At 34.7% G+C, this 25,734-nt stretch overlaps 1 protein-coding gene across 1 annotated transcript in view; it reads left to right on the forward strand.

Moving 5' to 3' along the window:
• The window catches only part of CSMD3 (CUB and Sushi multiple domains 3), a 1,322,573-nt gene that overhangs the window by 1,146,001 nt on the left and 150,838 nt on the right, over positions 1–25,734 (forward strand). Inside the window, exons 35-38 of the mRNA XM_043879976.1 lie at positions 793–996; positions 12,896–13,020; positions 21,390–21,486; positions 23,715–23,819. Coding sequence (XP_043735911.1) covers positions 793–996; positions 12,896–13,020; positions 21,390–21,486; positions 23,715–23,819 — 531 coding nt within the window. The remainder of the gene's footprint in view (positions 1–792; positions 997–12,895; positions 13,021–21,389; positions 21,487–23,714; positions 23,820–25,734) is intronic.

The following is a 25,734-nucleotide window of genomic DNA, read 5'->3' on the forward strand; positions in this document are numbered from 1 at the left end:
CACTCAAGTGACATAAGAGGAATCTATCTATTTGGAATTCATCTTATCATTTTTTGGACTATTGTCAAACTCCTTAATCCCATCTGTATGTGTTTTAAAAAGAAAAAACATCCTGTTATCATTCTATCTTTAAAAATGTCACAATTGAAGAACATACTTAAAAGGAATTTTAAATTTGGTATTGTATGATTATTAAATTAAAGCTTCTATTGTTGTTAATCTGTCTGACTTCTGTTCTGCTTAGCCTGAACATAGTTATTATCTTCATCAATAACAAACATGTTTTGAAGAACTAAGTTTATGCTGTGAAATTAATCAAGTGTTGTTTTTGCTTTTTTAAAATCTGTGTTTTTAGGGAGCAAATAGTGTTAAAAAAAAATTGACATTGCTTTACATAACCAGACTGCTTTTTGTATGCTTGGCATTCCAATTTAAAAAGAAAAAAAAAATTTTCTGTTACCATTCCTTAAATTGAAATATCTTTGCTCAAGCTACATTGTTATATTGATAAAGGTATGGTAAAACAAAAAACAGAAAGTAACTGATGTTGTTTAAAGAATCCAAAATAAAATGTTTTTAAATAAAAAATCTTAATGACAATAGCAATATTTATTCATTTTGAATGTATTCATTTCATCATGTATGAAATTTTAAACTTTTATAAATATGTTCAAATTGTTAGCTAAAGTTCGAGTTAGTAAACATTTCTTTGAAATGTTTGTATAGTCACATTTTGAAACCTGTATTTCTCTACCAAACATGAAATTAAAATCCACAATTATTTGTACGCAGCTGTTCCTAGAACAAGTTCCACACAATGCAGTTCTGTGCCTGAACCAAGGTTTGGAAGAAGGATTGGCAATGAATTTGCAGTTGGTTCATTGGTTCTTTTTGAATGTAACCCAGGATATATTCTCCATGGATCCATTGCAATTAGGTGTGATACAGTGCCGAATTCTTTGGCCCAATGGAATGATTCCTTACCTACCTGTATTGGTAAGTTTATATATTTGTATGCTTCGTGTTGTACATATTGTATATCAAAATTAGTTATCTTACATCTGTCAATATTTAATACTTTATTAGTTATGATGTATCTAAATATGGAAATTACAGTGGCTATTTGATGCAATTGAGGTGTGATGCAATCAATGAAAATATACATACATATTTCCAATAACACACAATTATAATGCTATTAATATGGAATTATTATACATCACCATCCTTTGAAATAAACACTTTTCATTTTTAAAATTTATGCAAAGATGTCTATGTTAATATATAAGGAATTTACCTATCTTTTAAAGATCACAGTGATTGATTTTTCTGGGTATGTTTTATCAGCAAAGAAATTAGAAAATATACATTAATACTTTTTTTTTTCCTTTTCTCTATTAGTTACATGCATGCAAACTTAGTCACTTCAGTTGTACTGACTCATTGAGACCCCATGAGCCGTAGCCCACCAGGCTCCTCTGTCCAGGAAACTCTCCAAGCAGGAACACTGGAGTGTGTTGCCATGCCCTCCTCCAGGGGATTTTCCCCACTCAGGGATCAAACCTGCATCTCATTACACTGTAGGCAGATTCTTTTCCACTGAGCCACCAGAAAAGCCCCATTTAAGTTATATATATGTATAAAAACGTAAAATAAGAAATTTCCTCAGTCTTTCACAGATATAAGTGGAAACACTTTAAATGAGTAGATGACAATAGGATTAGTCAAATCTCACTATTTGAAACTATTTTTGTTATGTTATATCCAGGGCTTCTGAGGTGGCGCTAGTGGTAAAGAACCACCTGACAATTCAGGAGACATAAGAGATGTGGGTTTGAACCCTGGGTCAGGAAGATCATCTGGAGAAGGAAATGGCAACCCACTCCCCTATTCCCGCCTTTAAAATCCCCTGGACAGAGGAGCCTGGCAGACTACAGTCCATGGGGTCACAAAGAATCAGACATGACTGAAGACTGAGCACACAACACACATATACAGTTTATATTGATAAACAGAATGCAAGCTTTATACACTTAGCTCTGCTAAGTTATTTGAAGCAGTTAAAACATTTTCTAAACAATAACAATATCAATAGTTTAGAATCTTATCATATTGCAACAATATCAATAGTTTAGAATCTTATCATATTGCAGGATCATTACAATGACTGTTGGCTCCTGTAGAATTCCCTGAATGTGGAAAATGTAGACTGTAGTGAAGATGCTTTCTTCTTTGTTCCAAGAGCATGTCTGGAAATTAAGTTTTTTAATTACATATTATAAAACTAAAAGAAGAGTATTAAAGCTTCATCTCAGCTTAAGAAATAGTTCTAATGAGTTCTTCCTCATTAAAATTTTATTAGCATGAAAATTGGAAAATGAGAGGAAGGTTTTTTTTAAATAAAAGATAAGTAAAATTTTGTTTTTATTTTAATAGTCTCAATTCTCTACTTTGTGATAGAGAAGACACAAGTGTACATATAAACAATATAGCATGTACATTTATAAATATATAAAATCTATTTTTAATAATACATCCTGCCATACCTGAAAAGAAATTGTAAGTAGTATTTATTTTTAACTATTAAAAACACATTTTACCATATTTTATCAGAGATTAATATAATGTTAGTTCATACTTAATTAGAATAATGTATTTTAAGCCAGTTTTAATTGAAATGATATGGAAGTTACACTTACTTCTACTGAGGAAGGAGTAAAGATAAAGTTTGGTGATATGCATTTATAGAGCACAAACTGTGTATAGGACAAAACTGCTTCAAATCTTTTACCATTCAAATAAGAACATCATTAATAATTTTGCTTGGAAAATGTGCAAATTAGGACTATCATAAATTAAATAGAACGGAATGGTACAAATTGGGTCTATCATAAACAAAAATGTAGGATCTAGATCTCTATAGGAACTTGATATCACTACTCCCTCAAATGAATACATCTTGCATATTTCACAGAGTATTTTTCTTACAACCAAGAATCTAATTCTTCCTTCTACAGTAAATGGAATGGGCACTGTTCTTTTATTTTTCTTTTATTTGTTGAAAACCACATACAGAAAGTAATTTTAAACACTGGAAACCTGTAAATGACTCCTCAACTTTCTTGTCTTTCAACTAAATAACCAGTTTCTAGTATGACTATGATTTAACACTTCCCATTTGCCCAGTTTCATTGAGTAATTTACCAATAAAGACATATTGAATTAACTTCTTACAGCAAACCTATGGAGAAGTTACTCTCAGAATTTACAGGTGAATAAACTGAGTCTTAAAGAGGTCAAACAGTTTTCTTTAAAAGTGACACAGCCTAATAAGTAGTAACATAGGAGCAGGATTTGAAAATATTTTCTGATTCCATACTTCAATGTGCATGATAGAAGAGTGTTTTCCTTTTTGTTTTGACTTATAAGCTAATTTCCTAATTCAAATTCTATATCTTTTTTAGAATTTGGAATTTCTTAACCTGTTAAAGTGTATTTTTGACAATCAGCAAGCAAAGGAGAAGAAATCATTTGCACTTGATGTTTCTCCTCTTTTGCACCTAGCATAGAGCTATGGTTAATGGAACAAAAAGGTCTTTTATACTTTTATACTCTCATAAGAGAAAATAGATAATGCTCTTCCTTATGACCACACTATATGTTGAGTTCATAGCCTTATAAAATGTAAATAAATTAATTATACTAAAAGACTGTGAGCTGAGAGAAATGTTCCTTTATGTCTAGGCCAAAATTAGTCATACAATATGCATAAATCAGAAATTACATTGCTTCAATTCAGTTTAATAATTGAAGAAAGACAAAAGATAATAAATCTCTTTAGCCTTACAGTGGATTTTTAAATATTGCTTCCTAAATATCAGGAATCAATCATTATTTCTGCCTCATTTTTCTCAGTGATTATTTACATCATTTCTCTGTCACTTTTAGTTTCTTTATGTACATAGTGATAGAAAATATTAATACCATACAATGGAAGTAAGTAGCTGTCTTCCTTTCATTTCATATATATTATGAAAATTCCCTCAAGACAATTATAAAAGTAGATTGATAAAGAGATTTGTGGAAAGGCATAAACTAGTTCATTAATCTTTAACTATTACTGAAAACATTCATTTATCCATTTAGAGTGTTCAAAGAACAAACATATGCACAACAGTGTCCTAATTAATGGAAAAAATTTGTAAGAAATCATAAAAAACTGAATAAAGTCTTCATAACTGGGAACTGTAGTAGGTTCTCAGTATAAGGGTCAATTGAATCTTGGTTAGTAACAGGCTTTGACTTTAACACTAAATTGTGGTGAATTACTACATGAGTCTGAAAATTTTTGCATAATCTCTGATTCTCAATTCCCATATCAACAAAACAGGGAAGTTATAGATTTATTGTGGCTATTACATATTTTAAAGCCTTGGCAAAGTTCTTGGACTCATGTAAGTACTTAAAAATTAAGTTGTTTTTGTGCTTTCCAAATTCTCCACCATAAAATCAGAACATACAACTTCAATTCTAAAAGTATTGGATCTCAAATAAAGAACTTCTATGTAGTGTTCATAAAGGATTTGATATTATTGATTTTAATCTGTTGATATGTAGTTTTAATGACACTTTAAAATTATTATATGTAAAGATTATCTTCTGCTGAAGATTTTTGCATCTTGGAAAGGTCTAAAAGCATGGGCTTCTATTAGTTTTCCTAACTCTGATAATTTAGTTCCTTAAGGGCAAGATTTTTTTCTCAGTTAAAATATTCAGAAAAGCTTTAGGGAAATATAATGACAATTTTCTTGAAGATAATAGTAATTACTAGAATATTCTATTTAGGGGTTGTGAAATTTCTTTCCATCAATTTATAAATTTAAGGACAGTTGATTTAAAAAGAGCAGACTTATAACAATAGACATATATTCATGATTTGCTTTGGTTTCAGTGTTTGTCTAAATGTCTAAAATAAAAATAAAGTTGAAATTAAAATAATGATTATCATTATTGTAATTGGTTGAAAAATATATGTTTAATCAAGGTTTGAACATTACATTATCCAAAATATTATATTTTCTTTTGTCCATGAAGGTATGATGATAATGTTAGGAAAGAAATAAAAGGGAGAAATGAGCTGACATTAAAGAAGGAAGGAAAAAAAACCCATGTAACAATAGTTTAGAAAGAGGAAAGGGAAATAAGAGAAAAATAAAATATTCTGTGTGATGGAAAAAGAACTGTACACTGTAAATATTTTTGTTTAAAGCAGAAGATGGCCCCTATTCTACATGATTATTGCAAAGCTTTTCCATATGTCAAATGTGTCAGTTGATTAATCCTGGTGTTTTTGCCATAAGAAATAAGAATCCATGTAAAGAACAAGAAGATCAGGCCATTTGACTATAAATTCATTTCAACAAGTGCAGAAGCTTCTACCAAGCATTAAAGCTTTTGAAAGACTTTGAGACCTTGCCATGGCTGACATGCAACATCAAGAGTAAATGCTAACAGACTGTCATCCCTAGCCTAGATGGATTCAGCCTCACTTTTTACTTTTAAGGCGAAAAGATGAGGGACTCGGGAGCCATTACACTGTCTCTGTCGAAAGTCCATTTCTTTCTAGATACCTGGGCTTTTTGAGACACATGTGAGTGCATCTATGGTGGATCTTTAAACATAAAACACACTACCTTTTATGTTGCATTGGTTTGAAAGCGCATACTTAGAGATAGAAAATTTTATCAGATGGCTTCTGTTTCCTGACAAGATCACACGAAAGGGGCATATTACTTTATGTCACTTTAAAAGTAATGTATACTTTGTAGAACAGGTATAAATCCAGAAAACTGAATATATAACAGAAGGACATATGGGATTTGTACGAGACAAGAACTAGATTCTAAATGACACTTGGATGATAGCTCACTTTAGGTCTTACCATTTGATCCCACTGCTAGTCTTTACATAAATGAAAATATACTTTGCATTTCTATTTTTAGCTACAAATATTTTTAGTTTTAAATGTTATGAATAAAAATGATTTAGTCTTTCAGTATTCAAAAATTCAGGAAAAGAGAAGGCTTGATGTCTTAATTCAAATATGAGTCAAAGGCAGAGTTATTTTAGGTTTATGTTAAAGAATTATCTGTAATTTGTGTTCAGTTTCTGTTATCTGGATAAAATTCTAACTGCTTCAAAGTCTTTGAACTTTTTATTTTTTCCCCTTGGAAAATCATCCCCAAGATACTTTTTGGGCTTACTGCGTTGCTTCATTCCAGTTTTCACCTGAATATCTTCCTTGACCATCCTATCTAAAGTAATTTTCTTCCACTCATCATCCATTTGTTCTTTATATCTTTATTCTTTTTTCTTTTTTTTCTTTTAAGCAGCAACCATTCACCAGATTATATATAGTTAGGATGCTTCTCTAATCTTTCTTGCCCTCCTCTTCCTGTCACTATATTCTATTTTTTGCTCAACAAAAGAGGATGTGGCATACAAGAGGTTTTCAATAAACTTTTGTTCAATGAATGGATTTTAGCAGATAAATTTGATAATTTCATAAATGTTTATAGAGGTAGAACAACTGACCAACTTCCCAAGTCCAGGACCCAAGATTTTTCAACTTCAGGCTTTTACTGCATGGTGATATTCTTGCTCAGTTTACTTGCTTAGACCTTTACAAGCCATCTTGAAGCTACAAGACACTTGTGAATCTGCAGGAAGAGGCATAGGTAAAACATATACAGTAGATATTCATGTTGTATAGGTAATTTTATTCTGAGAAAGAACAAATTCTCTATTTATATTTTAAAGTTTAAATATAATCTTTGTTAATCTATTACAGAGTATTATACATAATGATTTTATTTCCCCTCCCTTCACTGGTTCAGTGAATACTCAGATGATAGCTTAGGCCAAGTGAGCATCCAACAATTGAAACAAATGAAAGCAGTGACCTACATTTCTAGTGATTTCCATCTCAAATATAATTGTTTGAGTTTCACAGTTCTTATTACTGCTATCAACACTTTTATTTTTTTGTGTCATAGTAGATATAAGTAAAATATAAAATAAAATGTTCATTAATTTTTTTAAAAAGTTGACATATTGAAATTAGACTGTTGTCTTGAAAGCAGCCCCATTAGACATTATATGCAAATTGTACTTATAGTTAAAATGGTCAGACACTGAATTAGGTAATTCACAAATTTAACTAACCTGTATAAGAAAACAATATTTAATATTCTTGTGTGAGTCTGTCTCATCAAGTAGTTCTTAGGTAAATTATAATAAAGCACAATAATGTTTTTTATAAGAATGTTGGACTTTGGACAGAGGTAAACTTGATAAATTTGCTGAAGACTGAACTTTATCTTCCAAATTTGACCTTATTACACTTCAGATTTCTTAAAATTTTTAGTCTCTTAAAACCCAAAACTCTCTTCTCTCTAAGATTCTGTGATTTGAATAAGCCCCTGTAGCCACTAATAGCTCTGATAATATATGGCCTTAGGCGTAAGTATTTCTGTTGGAGGTATCTTTTGAAAAGATCCTGAACATGTCACTTACCTCCCTTAGGCAGAATTGTTTAATTAGCTGCTTATCCCATCACTCTTATCAAGCTTTGTTTTTTCAAGTCCTTTAGAGACCCAGAAAGAACTATTTTTACTTGTATTGGATCCATGGCAACACTTGTTCGCACTGTCTTTTTTCAGTGGAGAGAAACAGATGAAGAAATATATATAGTATCTGAATCTTCATTCATTGTTTTACTCATCCATTCAGTCATGAAAAAGCTATTAAATATAATAATGGATAGCATTAACTAGTATTTGTATGAAGTGCTATTAAGCATTATCTCACTTAATATTGACACCAAGACCAGGAGGCAGATAAGAATATTCTCTCTTTTACAGATAGATAGTGAAACCCCTGTTTAGAGACAAAAAAAAGAATTAATATTTATACCCAAGCTGCTTGATTCTAAAATCTGTTTTCTTTATCTATATGTTATATTGAATAATACTGATTAGAAGGGATTAAAAATATACAATATTTTTAAAATAGAAAAGAAATATTAGGATAATTAATATACAAAGGATATAAAACTTTGTAAAACATTATTATGTGGTAACGCACATCTGGGAATGCACTTATAATGTGTTTTCTTGGGAAAAATAAAAACAAGTGAAGTAGAATTAAATATGGCTTCTTTAGAAAAATACTAGTAGAAAAGAATGATGCAGGAATGGTAAAAAAGTAACTTTACATAATCATAAGATTTATACAGATAGACAGGCACTCAGTAATTTATTTAACATGCATTTATTTAGTTTACCAAGTATTAGAGAGATCTTTTCAATAAAATTGGAGATATCAAGGGAATATTTCATAAAAGGATGGGTACAATAAAGGGCAAGAAACCATAAGGACCTAACAGAAGCAAAAGAGATTAAGAAGAGGTAGCAAGAATACACAGAAGAACTGTACAAAAAAGGTCTTAATGACCTGGATAAACATGATAATGTGGTCACTCACCTAGAGTCAGACATCCTGGAGTGTCAAGTCAAGTGGGCCTTAGGAAGCATTACTAGAAACAAAGCTAGTGGTGATAGAATTCCAGGTAACCTATTTAAATATTGAAAAGATGATGCTGTTAAAGTGCTGCACTCAATATGTCCAAACTTGGAAAACTCAGCATAACCCCAGGACTGGAAAAAGTCAGTTTTCATTCCAATCCCAAAGAAGGACAATGACAAAGAGTGTTCAACTATCCTGCAATTGCACTCATCTCACATGCTAGCAAACAGTCCTCAAAATCCTTCAAGCTCGGCTTCAGCAGCACATGAACTGAGAATTTCCAGATGTACAAGCTGAGTTTAGAAAAGAGCAAAGAACCAGAGATCAAATTGCTAACATTCGTTGGATCATAGAGAAAGCAACAGAATTCCAGATAAACATCTGCTTCCTTGGCTACACTAAAGTCTTTGACTGTGGATAACAGCAAACTATGGACAATTCTTCAAGAGTTGAGAATGCCAGACCACCTTACCTGTATCCTAAGAAACCTATATGCAGGTCAAGAAGCAACAGTTAAAACTAGACATGGAACAACTGGCTGGTTCAAAATTGGAGTACATCAAGATTGTATATTGTCACCCTGCTTATTTAGCTTATATGCAGGGTACATCACGCAAAATGCTGGGTTAGATGAATCACAAGTTGGAATCAAGATTGCTAGGAGAACTATCAACAACCTCAAGCATTCCAACTCTGTGCAACCCCATGGACTGTAGCCTGCCAGGGTTCTCTGTCCATGGAGATTCTCCAGGCAAGAACACAGAAGTGGTTTGCCATGCCCTCCTCAAGGGGATCTTACCAACCCAGGGATCAAACCCAAGTCTCCTGCATTGCAGGTGGATTCTTTACTGTCTGAGCCACCAAAGAAGCCCCAAACATACAGAAGATACCATTCAAGTGGCAGAAAGGGAAGAGGAGCTAAAGAGTCTTCTGATGAGAGTGAAAGAGGAGAGTGAAAAAGCTGGCTTTAAACTTAACATCCAAAAAACTAAAATCATGGCATCCGGTCCCATCACTTCATGACTAAAAGTTGGGAAAAATGTGGAAACAGTCACAGATTTTATTTTCTTGGAGTCCAAAATCACCATGGATGGAGACTGCAGCCATGAAATTAAAAGATGCTTCCTCCTTGGAAGGAAAGCTATGACAAACCTAGACAGCATATTAAAAAGCAGAGACAAAGTACGTATACTCAGAGGTATGGCTTTTGCAGTAGTCATGTATGGATGAGAGCGTTAGATCATAAAAAAGAATGTGCACCAAAGCACTGATGCTTTCAAACTGTGATGCTGGAGAAGACTCTTGAGAGTCCCTTGGACAGCCAGGAGATCAAACCAGTCCATCCTAAAGGAAATCAACCCTGAATATTCATTGGGACGACTGAAGCTCCAATACTTTGGTCACCTAATATGAAGAGTCAACTTATTGGAAAAGAGCCTCATGCTGGGAAAGATGGAAGGCAGGAGGAGAAGGGGACAAAGAGGGTGAAATGATTGGATAGCATTATTGACTCAAAAGGCATGAGTTTGAGCAGACTCCGGGAGGTAGTGAAGGACAGGGAAGCCTGGCATGCTGCAGTCCACAGAGTTGCAAAGAGTCGGACACAACTTAGCGTCTGAGCAATAACAACAAAGTGCCAGGCACCATTCTAGGCACTGGCCACATAGCTTTGAATAAGAGGATAATGTCTCTGCCCTTAGGGAGTTTACTTTTGTTTCAGATAGTGGTAAATGCTATGGAGCAAAAGAAAGCAGAGGCTGGAGGTTAGAGGAAGACATCCAGAGCATGCTGCTGTTTTAAATCCAAATGAGATGAATGAAGAAGGGTGGGATATATGAAAGTCAAAGAGGTAAGCAAGCCACAACAGTAATCTCAGGTGTCAAGAACAGAGTGAATGATGGCAAGAATGACAGAAGAATTGGGAGAGACAGAGCAGAGGCCAAGTCATATGGAGCCTCAAAGGCTGGAAGAGTTAGAATTTTTCTAAGTCATGGAAATTCACTGAGCTATAGAAAGATACAATCTCAGTTTCTGGAAAATCACTGTGGCTAATGTAAGGGATGGGAGTGGTATAGAAGCAATAAGACTGAATAGAAGCCTATTGCAGAAGTGGAGGAGAAAGTTAATGTTGATTTAGATTGGCAGATCATGATCAGTGATGAGAACTGGTAAACTTTCGGATATATTTTTAAGATAGAATTGACATAGCTTGCTGATAGGCTGAGTATAGATGTACATGTGATTTTGAAAAGAAAGATGAATTGAGTTCTAGATTTTTGGCTTAAGAATTAGGTGGTAACATTTACTGAGAGGGCAAATAGTATAGATCAGGGAGAATTTCAAAAATCTTAATCTGGACGTGTGAATTTTGAGATATTGAGTTGACATATTATTGTAGAAATCTGGGTAGAAGTTATGGCTAGAGATAAATGTTTAGTAGTCATAGTATATGGCTTCCCTGGTGCCTCAGACAGTATGCAATGCCAGAGGCCTGGGTTTGATCCCTGGGCCAAGAAGATCCCATGGAAAAGGAAATGGCTACCCATTCCAGTTTTCTTGTCTGGAGAATCCCCACAGACAGAGGAGCCTGGCAGGCTACAGTCCATGGGGTTGCAAAGAGTTAGACAGTACTGAGTGACTAACACTGGAGTCATAGCATATAGATGACATGGTAATAGATGCCATTACAGAAGAGCGGTGTTTAAAAAGAGATGAGAAGATGGTGTAGGTCACAGAGAGATAGCATTTGAATTGAAAGGATGAGAAGGAGGATGAGCTAAAATTTTCTTTAAAAATACTTTATCACACAGATTTAAAAAGTTTGACAATGTAAAAAGTTTGTAGCATTCTTTTGAGTAATTACCCTAGATTTTTTGCATTCAGTTTTAGAAGTGACACAAAGTTATATAATTACCTTTAAAAATTATTACAAAAATATATTCTGATATTTCATCATTAGAGCCAGATTAGGACACATGTCCAAGGATCATAGTGCCATTAGAATATAAAATAACAATAGTTGTAGCAAAAGAAAATATAATTTACTGACTTCTTACTGTGTTTCAAGCAGTGTGTAAGCTTCTTTATGTGCATTGTTATTGTTTAGTTGCTAAGTCGTAACTGAATCTTTTGAGACTCCTCTGTCCATGGGATTTCTCAGGCAAGAATACTGGTGTGAGTTGCCATTTCCTTCTCCAGGGGTTTTTCCCGACCCAGGCTTTGAACCTGTTTCTCTTGCATTGGCAGATGGATTCTTTACCACTGGGCCCCAGAGAAGCCCCTTTATGTAGATTATAATATCTATTTACTTTCCACAAAAGCCCCTTGGAAACAATTGCATTATCTTTTAACAAAGCATCTGAGTTTCAGAGAATTCAAGGACATGTCCAACATCACACAGTATTTAAAACTGTAAGTTTGGTCATTCCCAGAGTCAATCTGATACTACCAGCAGTGTAAGAATTTTTCTTTAAGATCGGTACCTTTAAAAAGTGGTAAAAGTCTTTGCTGTCTTCAGAACAAGTCTCCATACATATTCTTTCCTGTAGTAGTTGTACTGGCAATAACCAGACTGTCACCCTATTGAGTATTTTCTTTACACTGAACAACTTGAATGTGGAGCCAAACTACCAGTGTTCAAACTCCATCTTCATCTCTGATTAGCTTTGTGATTTTGAGAAACTTATTTAAACTGTTAGTGCTTCCATTTCCTCAGCTGTAAAATGAGGAGGATACTTATTCATATATTGTTGGATTGTTGGGAAGCTTTTTTTTTTTTTGTATTGGATTGTTGGGAAGCTTTAATAAGGTAAAATATGTAAAAGTGTTTACAAGAGTACTGGTATGTATGCTCTATATAAATGTTATAATCATAACATAATTGTAATCATCTCATTATTACTCTGAAAGGGACTTTATTACTACTCAAAAGATACATGAAGAGAAAATAATAAATATAAAATAATTCTTCAAAAATTCTTTATGTACATATGAACAATTTTTAACTTGTGTCAATGAACATTTTAGTAATATACAAATAATATGCTATTATTGAGTTAATTATAGAATGACTTTAGATATGCTGTTGCCAGGTTATCCTTTAATGTTGTCTAATTCTTTTTTTGTGTGTGCTATAGGAAGTTTTTGTGCTATAGGAAGACAATTTTCATGTTCTTTTGAGTTTTAAAGCATAATATGATTTGATTATGTCTGCAAGTCTAGTATCTGTCTATGTCATTGCTGACCTTCTCGCTTGTTTTAATCCTTTGCATTAGAATTAACTTCCTCCCACGGATTGCTTTACTTTCAGTGCCCTGTGGGGGAATCTTAACTAAGCGCAAAGGGACTATTTTGTCTCCTGGATACCCTGAGCCTTATGACAACAATCTGAATTGTGTGTGGAAGATCACAGTGCCAGAGGGAGCTGGCATTCAAGTAAGAATATTTAAGTTTTTCTTCTTTCCATTGTATATTTGAAGTTAATCTTTTCATAGATGACAGGATGCACATAATTTCTAGAATCTCAGCCAGTGCTTTTGACTTACATGGCTGAATTTTAAAAAAGATGTGTGTGTTCAATCACTCAGTTGAGTCCGATCCTTTCTGACCCTGTGGACTGTAGCCCGCTAGGGTCCTCTGTCCATGGAATTTTCCAGGTAAGAATACGGGAATGGGTTGCCATTTCTTCCTCCAGAGTATCTTCCTGACCCAGAGATTGAACCCACATCCCCAGTGTCTTCTGCATTGCAGTGGATTCTTTACCTGCTGAGCCATCAGGGAAGCCCTAAAGAAAGATGCTTACCATTTTTTTCACCTGCTGCTGCTGCTGCTGCTAAGTCGCTTCAGTCATGTCCAACTCTGTGCGACTCCATAGATGGCAGCGCACCAGGTTCCTCCGTCCCTGGGATTCTCTAGGCAAGAATACTGGAGTGAGTTGCCATTTCCTTCTACATTTTTACCTTCAAGTAACAGAAAAACAATTCATGACTACATAGCAGTTAAGAAAAATATGTTGCCCCACATAACATTGCATCTTTGAGTAAGATGGTTTAAGCGTTGTTTATTGCAAAGGTTCAGTGTATCATTCCTGACCCAGGTTTTTTCCATCTCTGTCCTGCAATACTTAGCATATTGGCTTAGTGCTTGGACTTCCTCTCTCATGGTCTTGAAATAGCTATAAAATCTCTAGGCTTAACAGTATTTCTCAGAAACGGATGGAATGGAATGTTTCTATGTTATGTACTTTTATAATGACTGAGAACTTTTCACAAACCTTCCAGCAGAATTTCCATTCTCTCCTGTTGACCAAATTTCAATCATATCCTTTCCTAAGCCATTCCCTGGGCAATAGCAAAAGACTTACTATGATTTGGCTTTGAAAAAATCAAGATTAGTTGTCTGGATCTGGCAAGGGGCTTATCCTTCTCTGAGGCACACAGCTGTCACTCAGTTAAACGAGAGTGCTCTCTGTCAGCAAGGAAGAAGAGTGCTGTTCTACAGACAGTCAACAGGATCTACCGTATTACTTCAGTGGTGACCATTTTTATGGGGAGCACTTTGACCAGCTACTCTGTTTGAGAAGAAAATTGTTTCTGGGCAAGTAGATAGCCTTTTACTGCTGAGTCAGTGTTTATCCCATGGAACATGATTAAACTTCACAGAATATTAAACAGACTATATTTCACGTGTGGATGTGAGAGTTGGACCATAAAGAAAGCTGAGCACCACCGAATAATTGATGCTTTTGAAATCTGGTGTTGGAGAAGATTCCAGAGAGTCCCTGGGATAGCAAGGTTATCAAACCAGTCAATCCTAAAGGAAATCAGTCCTGAATATTCATTGGAAGGTCTGATGGCTGAAGCTAAAGTTCCAAAACGGTGGCCACCTGATGCGAAGAGCTGACTCATTAGAAAAGACCCTGATGCTGGGAAAAACAGAAGGCAGGAGGAGATGGGGACGACAGAGGACGAGATAATCGGATGGCATCACTGACTCAGTGGGCATGAGTCCAAGCAAATTCCAGGAGATGGTGAAGGACAGGGAAGTCTGGTGTGCTGCAGTCCATGGGTCACAAAGAGTAGGACACGACCAAGCAACTAAACTGAACTGAACTGATATTTCATAAAAATAACTTGCCATTCTCCGATTGAGTCATAGGGTTTTCCTTCAGAAACTTGAGATGCGTATATCAGTCATGGAAAAAATAGCCAACACATGATTCATTAAAACTGAACTTAGATAGAAATATAATTTTCAATAAAAAGTAAATTTTTCAATTTAACTTGATAACTTTTCAGAAAATTAAAAAAAAATACTTAATAGATGTAAGGTGTTAAATAGGTCAGTAAATCAATGAGAAAATTTGAAATGTACGTCTTCAGTTTTAAAAACATTAGCAGTCAAAATACTGCTTATATTCTGGCTAGTTGTGCTATTATTTTATGGTCAACTTTTAAAATTTGAAGATAACCAATCCACTCTATCCTGTTATTGGTAGAATTAGCAAAGATTTGAGGATCATACATGTTCCAGATTGCATAGGCAATCTGAAATGAGCTGATATCTTTAAAATCTTCATGGAACACTTACTGTATTGTCTGGTTATACATTTACGAGAACTATATTAGAGCATCTATATATTGGCATCAGCTTGTCCATTTTTATCTCATCTTAAAATAATAAAACCCCTGGCATTTTCCCTCTAGTTCTCACTCTATGTTCCCAGTCCCCTGTGATGTTGCTTCAGCTTCCAATGCTCTATTTGAGTCACTCTTATAATGATCACTGAGGAACATGCCATTAAATCCATTGCATTGCTCATCTTCCTTATTTTGTTAGCAACAGTCTGTCCTGTCCATTCTCTGTCACTCTGAAGATATCTTTCCCCTCCATTCTACCTAATACTCTCTTGAATTTTGTTTTGTTTTCTTTTCTACATTTATAGTTGTTGCTTCTACATCTAGGAACATGATCTCCTCTTCTTCAATTCATCAGATATGGTGTTTGTGAGACTCTGTGTTCTTTGTCCATCTCACATGCACCATTCTCTGTGCCACCTTGTCTACTTGCATAGCTTCAGCTACCATTATGCGCTGATGCTGAGTCATAGTAGATAATTAGAAAACATCCTTTTAAATTAAGGATTGAATAGATGATGATTTCCAAACCTAATATTTAACCCATACCTTTCACCTAAGCTTGCCCTTTATCCAACTGCCCACTGGACATTTTCAGCTAAACTTTTTACATCTCTTTTATATATACATATGTGTGTGTGTGTACTTATTCATTTTGGCTGTGCTGAGTTGTCATTGTTGTGCACAGGCTTTCTCTAGTTGCAACGAGTGGGAGCTACTCTCTAGTTTTAGTACATAGGCTTCTCATTGGAGTGGTTTCTCTTGTGGAGCATGGACTCTAGGGTGCATGGGATTCAGTTGTACTGTGTGAGCTTAGTTGCCCTGCAGCATGTGGGAACGACCTGGTGTCCCCACATTGCAAGGCAGATTCTTAATCACTGGACCACCAGGGAAGCCCCTAAACTTCTTACACCTCTAATTCAACCTGTTCAAAACTGACTTCATGGCTTTTTTTTCTCAAAGTTGTGAATCTTCGCCATTTTGCTCTCTCAGAATGAACCCTTCATCCGTTCAGTTGCACAAGCCAAAAACCTTGATGATTTTCTTCTGTGTCCAAGTGCACAAAGAACTGTATCAGTTCTGTCTTTCACAAACCTCTCAAAGTCTATTTTCTCCATCCACACTCTTACCACTCAAGATTAGGTGGCCATCATCCATGTTCCAGGTTCTTATTCTCCTCCAATCTATTCCTCACAGGGCAAAGAGAGTAACTTTCTGAAAATAATAATCTAATGCTCTAAGTTTCCTGCTTTACAATACCTCGATCATCCTCTCTATCCTGAACTCCATGACACAGCTGATTACGCCTCTGTGCTTTGTCCTCATATCTTGCCTCTATTTCACTTCTTTATAGAAACTTGACTCTCTCTTGCCTCTGGACCTTTGTGAATGTTGTTCCTTCTACTGCCAACACTCTCCATCATCTCCTTTATTTGGTTTATTCTTCCTCATTATTTCTGTCTCACCTTAAAAACAGTTCTTGTGGAAGACCATCCATGAACTTGAAGCAATGTTAAGCCCTCTTGCTATATGTTCTCATTGATCCCTGTAATATCCTTATATCATAATACCCGTCACATGTTACTGTTTTGATTTGTGTGCTCAGTTGCACAGTCCTGTCTGACTTTTTGTGACCCCGTGAACTGTAGCACACCAGGCTTCTCTGTCCATAGGATTTTCCAGGCAAGAATACTGGAGTGGGTTGCCATTTGTTTTTACTTAATTACCTGTAAGTTCATGGGGTAAGTAACTAAATCTTTTCTGACAGCTAGCACAGAGCCTAGCGGTCTGTGCTCAGTAATTATTTTTCAAATAAACCAATGAATATTTCCAAAAGCAGTGACGTTTTAGGTGACTTTAAGGAGTTAACATAGAATAATGGACTAACATGACATCTGAAGATAATGTTATGTTCTCTATCACTGTCCTGGCAAACACTGTTCACAACTAGAAACCTTGTATCAATGATGCTATAAGATCTTTCATTGAAGTAGCATTGTATTTAATGATTGTACCTTAGAAAACAAAATTTGAGTTTAGCATAGTATTGATCAAAGTTACAGATTGTGAAGCATATTTTAATGTAAATACTGTGTATAACTACAAAGTGCTTTTTCCTAATTAACCTTGCTAATTTTATATGTCCCTTGAGAAGGAAATGGCAACCTGCTCCAGTATTCTTGCCTGGAAAATCCAATGGACAAAGGAGCCTGGTGGGCTACAGTCCATGGGGTCACAAAGTCACACATGACTGAGGGACTGAGCATAGTTTTAGATGTATCACTAAATCATAGAAAATTATAACACACACACACATAATGTAGGACATATTTGAAATTTCACTAAATTCACCTAAAAGCAACCTGGCTAGTACACCAGATTTAAAGTAATGTTTATTATCTTTCATTTTTTTGTGCTAAACATATGTGCAAATAAAGATTTATATGAATATTTGATAAATCATATATGAAATGGGATAACCACTAGTAGAGAGAAGAAACATTTGGAATGCTGAAAAAGTTACAAATAGAATGATTGAGAATTTTTGGGAAATACCCTCAACAAATAAACTAACTTATTATGTTTCTATTACATGAGTGGGAGGAGTATATTCATTTTTTACCCTGTATGTTTTAGCAAGGTATATTGGAGGGAGAATTTCAAAGGAGCTACAATTAATAGTAACAGAATTATCAAGCAAAGAGCAATCTTTAAAGTAAAATGGGATTTGGATGTCTGTATAAGGGATGTCTCTATAAGGGATATCCAGAGAAGACAATGGCATCCCACTCCAGTACTCTTGCCTGGAAAATCCCGTGGATGGAGGAGCCTGGTAGGCTGCAGTCCATGGGGTTGTAAAGAGTTGGACACGACTGAGTGACTTCACTTTCACTTTTCACTTTCATGCATTGGAGAAGGAAATGGCAACCCACTCCAGTGTTCTTACCTGGAGAATCCCAGGGACAGCGGAGCCTGGTGGGCTGCCGTCTATGGGTCGCACAGAGTCAGACACGACTGAAGCGACTTAGCAGCAGCAGCAGCATAAGGGATATCTGGTTTTAGTTACTGAAAATTCATTACCTCATAAAGTTGTCCTGTTGTCATAATGGACAACTCCATCTAATCTAAAGTTCTTCTGAACACTGAGTCTGTATCTTCTCCTTTTAACGGCTTTTATTTGACTCTTATTTAACTTTCCGTCATAATGAATCTTCAACCATTTACTTAACTCTCCTACACCTCTATGTATGCCAAACAACATTCACAACTTGCCCAGAATCCTACTGGCAAATTGCATTAGTTTTCTGTGACTTCTGTAACAAAGCATGAACTCAAAAGTTTAAAACAACTGAACTTTATTCTTTCATGGTACTGGAAGCTGCAAGTCCCAAGTCAGTCGTACCGCACTGAAACAGCAGTGCCGACGGGACTGCGCTCCTGCCGCCCTCCACCTCCCCTCTGCGCAGGCCCCAGGGAAGACTCCTTTCCTTGCCTCTTCCGGTTCCTGGTAGCTGCCATCATTCCTTGGCTTCTGACTTGTTCAGTCACTAAGTCTCGTGTGACTCTTTGCAACCCCATGGACTGCAGCACGCCAGGCTTCCCTGTCCTTCACTGTCTCCCTGAATTTGCTCAAACTCATGTCCGTTGAGTCAGTGATGCCATGCAACCATCTCATCCTCTGTCATCCACTTCTCCTCTGACTACATCCCTTCAATTTCTGCTTCTTTGATCACATTGCATTCTCTTCTTCTATGTCAGATCTTCCTTGACATCTTATAAGATCATCTGTGATTGCCTTTAAGGCTCATTTAAATCATCTAGGATAGTCTCCCTATCTCAAGATATTTAGTTTATTCGCATTTGAAAGATTCTTTCCCATACAAGGCAATATTTATAGGCTCAAGGGATCAGAACCTTATTATTTTGGCGAGTCATATTCACATATAAATGTCCAGAATTAAACAGATTTCCTTCCTCTTACAAAGGTAATAAGTTTTCCTGGAGATATCTACATTTCTGATTTTGCCATCCCTCTGATCTCAAAAACTCAGGGGAAAATATTTTAAAATATTTTCTGTCACTTCCCTCTCCTATTCATATCACACAGAAAGCAGTAATTTCTACTATAGCAACGCATGTGACATCTAGGTCCCCCTTTCTACCATTCCTGGCTACTAGCCTACTTTATTAATCTTTCTTTGCTTCTCATGTGGGTCACTGGAATCAACATTAAAATTGTCTTTTCATTTTTATTTTCTTTACTAATTGCAGTAGTTCTGTACTTAAACCATAGTCCTGATTAGGCTCCCTCAATTCACCTTCTAAAACCTTCAATGAATACTCCTCAATTGCATAATTATTATGCTGGTATTCAGTCTATATAGCCCTTCTCTCTCTCTTTCTCTCCCTTAGCTAAGATACATTAAATCCTCAGTTCATACTAGGCACTATTCTAAGGTAAAATTACTTTAAATTTTACAACAAATCTGTAAATAGGTGCTTTATTAAAGTGATTAATGTAAGAGATCTATGGCACAGAGAGATTAACAATTCTTTTAGAGTTACATGCTATGGAGTAGAGGGAACCAGGAAGTTTCAAACCCCAGAATTCTAATATTTCTTGTATTTATCCATTAATCTTTATTCTTTCTTTTTTCTACTTCTTCTAACTTTTTACATATTTTCTTCTATGTAAATGCCCTTCACTGTGGCTAAATCTGATTACTGATGGTTCACTAAATCTACCCCATGGCTTGTCTCTTCTACATTTTTACTGACTCAATAACTTCTTTCAGTGTGGAACCTCGCAGTACATTTTGCTTATTTCAAATATCAACTCCTACAAAAATCCTTACTTCTGTTTACTTTTTCTTGTTTTTTAAAGCCAAATGTGACTTTTTCTTTTCTTGACTTGAAAAGAAGGAAAAGTCAGATATGAAGAGAGAATTGACCATTTTTTAAGGAGCTGGTGATTATATTGCAATCATACAGTTTTAATTCCAGTCTTCCTCCTGTCCTGGAACATTGCCTTTCAGCCTAACGCCTGTCACACAGGCAGGGTATCTGTTGCCATGTGGCGCTCACCTCTGGAAAAGAGGTATAAGCATTTATTTGAATGGAAGAATGGTGATGGCCTATTTTGTGGATAAGAAAATTTTTAATGAATACAATTGTTAGAAGTATTTAGTAAATGAGTGAAATGTTTACATTTATTACAGACCTTAGCTAAATAAAAATAAATTTATTTGAATAACACTATTCCTTTACCTTCTCCTAAACTATAAAATATGTAATAGACAAAAAAAAATAGATAACATCCATAGTTGTGAGGGTTCTGTGGGTTCTTGCAAAAATTCAAGCTGTGCCAAGTGAAGTGCAACAAAGTAACACATGCCTCTTTCTTTAGATAAAATTTAATAGACATGAGAGAATTATACTCAGCATTTCCCTTATCAACTTTGTGAATCTTCACAGTGATTTAGTTATTATGATGCTGTTTATAAAAATATAGTCATTTATAAAACTAATCTTTAAAAGACATATCCAAATCAGTTATAAAGTATTATTTTTGGTTATTCATATTTAAATATATCAAAAATACACATGGGGGATTATTATATTAATTTGTAAAAATACAATAAAAACAGGAAATTTAACAAAGGTTATACAAAGTAAAACATAATAAAATGTATCCAGGATAAATCTAGTTCAAAAAGCATATATATTATAGATTATTATATGGTGGTCTGTGTGGACCAAAAATCTGCTTATATCCTAATAGGTAAAGCAGATGAGAAAATTCAGGACACAAGAATCAAACACTCTAAAACAAAACAAAACAAAAATTAATCAATTGTTTGGAACATGGCTTAATTCAGATTCTAGGCACTAAGACATTGGATTAACGCAATAAGGTGGTGACGGACATTCTCAATGCTATAACCAATAGTGAACACTGCTAGATGCCTCAGAGGCTTTTATTATAAAAGTCAGTGTGTGTATGCCAGTGCCATAAAGGCAATGATCATTTCTGTTAAAATCCTTCCATGGAGAGCCACAATCATATCGTCCAGGCTTTGAGCTCTCTCTTCCAGAAGAGTCGAGTGGACTATAGTATACGCATCGCATTAGAAGTATGTGTTCTTACAGATAATTATTATTTCATAGGTGCAAGTTGTCAGCTTTGCTACAGAACATAATTGGGATTCTCTGGACTTTTATGATGGGGGAGACAACAATGCCCCAAGACTTGGAAGTTATTCAGGTAAATAGAGAACTAAGTTTAATTAAAATACATTATAATTAGGAATGTAAAATCTCTCTCCCTCTCTCTCTAAAGCACTCCCTAGATCTCTGACTTGGTGGTTTTAATTTTGCTTTTTACAAACTATATGCAAAGAACTAAACTACAAGGTAGAAGTTTGAAAGGCTTTAAAGACAATGAAATTGAAATTGCTATTTAAAGCCTTACTATACATTGTTACTGTATTTGTGTAATTATTTATTGATGCTTTTTGTGTTAATAGTAATATTTTTAGCTGAGCCTTGACTCAAGAATAGTATATATGCTCCTCTCCCTTAAAAAAAAGGATGAGAAGTAATAGTTAAAAATTAGACAATGCTTGAAAATTATAATATAGTCACTTGATAGAATGTTATGCAGCCATTAAAACAATTATAGAGATTATGTAACATGGTATGTGCTACAAGGTACTGTTGTATGAGAATAAAGAGAATAAGAAATTAATTCTATGAAATGAATTAAATTATATAAGATTAATACTATATACATATGTATCAAGACCAGAAGATTTTATAATTTGTTATGGTTTGTGAAGGTAGTTTGTGCATTAATCTAACAGCTTCTTACAACATATTTAGGGTGAAATGAAGTTTCATTTTAAATTTAACTGTAGGTTTTACTTTAATTTTGGTTATAGTGTTTAACTCTAGAAAAGTAAACATGGCTAAACTATGAACTTACATGTTTCAGATACAGAATTTTGAGTGTCATAAAGTTTTTAATAGATTTTAAAATGGAGCATGTTAATCTACTTTTCAGTAACACCATTGAAGAAAGCAAAGAAGAAGTATCTAGAGTAAGAGTAATTTGGTTTAGGCATTACAAATATTCTGGAAATAGATTTAGAAAGAAATTTTTCTTGGATAAATTGTAAGAATTTTTGTATGTATGCATTTGTCTGTAATAGACTTAGTATAATACTTTCTGAATGATAAGTACAATAACTAAATGATAAAAAGTGATAAATAATAACAGCTGTTGATTGCCAAGTGCTAGCTCTGTGTGAAGCTTGTCATACATTTCCTCATTTGATCTTTCCAGCAGCCCTGGTAGGTGATTGACACTAAAAGAAATTAAGTTGCCCAATGTTGTACATCTAACGTTAGAATGAGACTGGAACCCAGCTGGTGTGACTCCACAGTCAAAGCTCTTAGTCACTAAGATCTTCTAAGAGATCAAAGACAGTCAGAGTGACCTTTGAGTTTCTGTTCAGCTCTGTCTTCACTGATTCAGTTAGGACAGTATAAGGCAGAGAACAAGTTCAGCTGGGTGGGGGGAAACAATTGTGTGTTTTGTAATGAGTTTGTCCTGGTTTCTCTTATAGAAGACTCAGTGGTTAAGGTACATAGTGTTGTGGAAAGTAAGTATGAAGTAACTAGAAAATTACCAGAAAAATGTTGGCAGCACTGTCAACTCATATGCTTGTTGAATTTTATCTTGAGACACAGTTGACAGTTATTTTTATGCTTGTCATTTGAAATTGCTTGAGTTGTAATCTTAAGGATCTTAAACTATTAATGTCAGATAGTCAAAAAGTAATTGGTTCAAGCAGATATTTTCAATTCAATAATTGAATAAATTAAAGTTGATTTCCTATAGAAGTTCAGGAAACAAGATTATAAAGCATTTGCTAAGAGACAAGGCTAGCACTAGTTCATAATTGGCATTTTTTTTAATGCTAACAACCAGCTTTGCTGTTCGTGTAAGAAATATCAAGATACTTCACCTGATATAGAAGAAAGTGTATATATTTAAATATCACAATAAGGGGTGATAAATGAATATTTCTTTAAACACATGTAAAATCTTGTTATTATTTCATAAAAACACATGCAAATTTTAAAACTAAATTTATTATCTTGTACATGAATTACTGAAATCCACATGAAATTCAAAATATTTATTTTAGGTGACTAGTAAAATTTTCTGCTTTTCAACAGCTTTGTTTGCTGTTACCTATTTTAGCGAGCTGTCTAATGTGCTGTCAAAGGTCTGTCTCCTTGGCGATAGGCAAGAACAGTAATATGAAAGACAAATATGTGAGAAATATTTTTATTTAAAAATTCCTATAAAACATTTTAATAATATATAATTTCAGTGATAACTTGTTGGCTGATTAATAATTAAGTTAGTTTTATTATATTACTTATTATGTGATCACTGAACCATGTTTTCAATTATCATTTCAGGAACAACAATACCCCATCTTTTGAATAGTACATCTAATAATCTATATTTAAATTTTCAATCAGACATCAGTGTTTCTGCTGCAGGATTTCACCTTGAATACACAGGTAAATAAAATATTACGTGCTGTTCAAGAAAATTGAGTAAAACATATTAATTTTGAATATTGCTTTTCTGAATATATAAATTAAATGGACTTTGTCAAAATAGAACGTTGTCTTACTTTAAGATTCTGAAGTGTTTATTTAATTCAACTACAAAATTATGTGTATAAAGTTCTGATGATTTTAATCAGAATTTACAGGTATTTTCTTTTTTTTTAATTGTAAATGCACTTAACATAAGATTTGCCTTCTTTACAAAAATCTTAAATGCACAATGCAGTAGTGTTAACTATAGGTGCTATGTTGTACAGCAGATTTCTAGAACTTGGCTCACCTTGCTTAAATGAGACCAGTTGACCAACAGCTCCTCATTTCTCCCTCTTCTCAGCCATTAGAAACCACCATTTTATTTTCATGTCTAATGAGGTTGACTATTCTAGATACTCTGTATAAGTGGTATCATGTAGCATTTGTCCTTCTATGTCTGGCTTATTTAAATTTTTCTTATTAAAGAGACTCACCTTTCCATCTTGAATATTCTTGTCTCGCTCATCAAATATTAGTTGACTGTATATGCAAGGGTTTATTTCTGGGCTCTCAATTCAATTACATGGGTCTATGTGTGCATTTTTATGCCAGTACCATACTATTTAAGTTATAATATCTTTGCAGTGCAATTTGAAATCAGAGAGAATGATATTTCTAGTTTTGTTCCTTCTCGGGATTACTTTGGATGTTTGGAAACTTTTGTGGTCCCATATGGAGCTTCCCTGGTGGCTTTGACTATAAAGAATCTGACTGTGATGTGGAGACCAGGGTTCAATCCTTATATCAGGAAGATCCCCTTGCAAAGGGAATGGTTACCACTCCAGTATTCTTGCTTGGAGAATTCCAGAGGCAGAAAACCCTGAGGTCACAAAGTATTGGACATGACTAATGCTTTCACTCTCATGAATTTTAAGCCTTTTTTTTTTTTCTTATTTATTTGAAAAAAAAAATCCCATTGGAATTTTAGTAAGGATTGTATTGATTCTATAGATGGCTTTGGGCCATCTTTGGAAATACTAGTTCTCCATATTCAGTTCAGTTCAGTTCAGTCGCTCAGTCATCTCCAACTCTTTGTGACCCCAGGGACTGCAGCACGCCAGCCAGGCCTCCCTGTCCATCACCAACTCCCAGAGTTTACTCAAATTCATGTGCAGTGAGTTGATGATGCCATGCAGCCATCTCATCCTCAGTCATCCCCTTCTCCTCCCACTTTCAATCTTTCCCAGCATTAGGGTCTTTTCAAATGAGTCAGTTCTTCCCATCAGGTGGCCAGAGTATTAGAGTTTCAGCTTCAGCATCAGTCTTTCCAATGAATATTCAGAACTGATTTCCTTTTGGATGGACTGATTGGATCTCCTTGCAGTCCAAGGGACGCTCAAGAGTCTTCTTCAATACCACAGTTCAAAAGCATCAATTCTTTGGCGTTCACCTTTCTTTATAGTCCTACTCTCAGATCCACACATGACTGCTGGAAAAACCGTAAGTTTGACTAGACAGACCTTTGTTGGCAAAGTAACGTCTCTGTTTTTTAATATGCTGTCTAGGTTGGTCATAACTTTCCTTCCAAGGAGTAAGTATCTTTTAATTTCATGGCTTCAATCACCATCTGAAGTGATTTTGGAGCCCAAGAAAATAAAGTCTGTCACTGTTTCCATTGTTTCCCCATCTATTTGCCATGAAATGATGGGATCGGATGCCATGATCTTAGTTTTCTGAATGTTTAGCTTTAAGCCAACTTTTTCACTCTCCTCTTTCACTTTCATCAAGAGGCTCTTTAGTTGTTCTGGACTTTCTGCCATAAGGGTGGTGTCATCTGCATATCTGAAGTTATTGATATTTCTCCCAGCACTCTTGTTTCCAGTTTGTGCTT

This window comes from Cervus elaphus, chromosome 21, assembly GCF_910594005.1.
Source record: "Cervus elaphus chromosome 21, mCerEla1.1, whole genome shotgun sequence".
Lineage (NCBI taxonomy): Eukaryota > Metazoa > Chordata > Mammalia > Artiodactyla > Cervidae > Cervus > Cervus elaphus.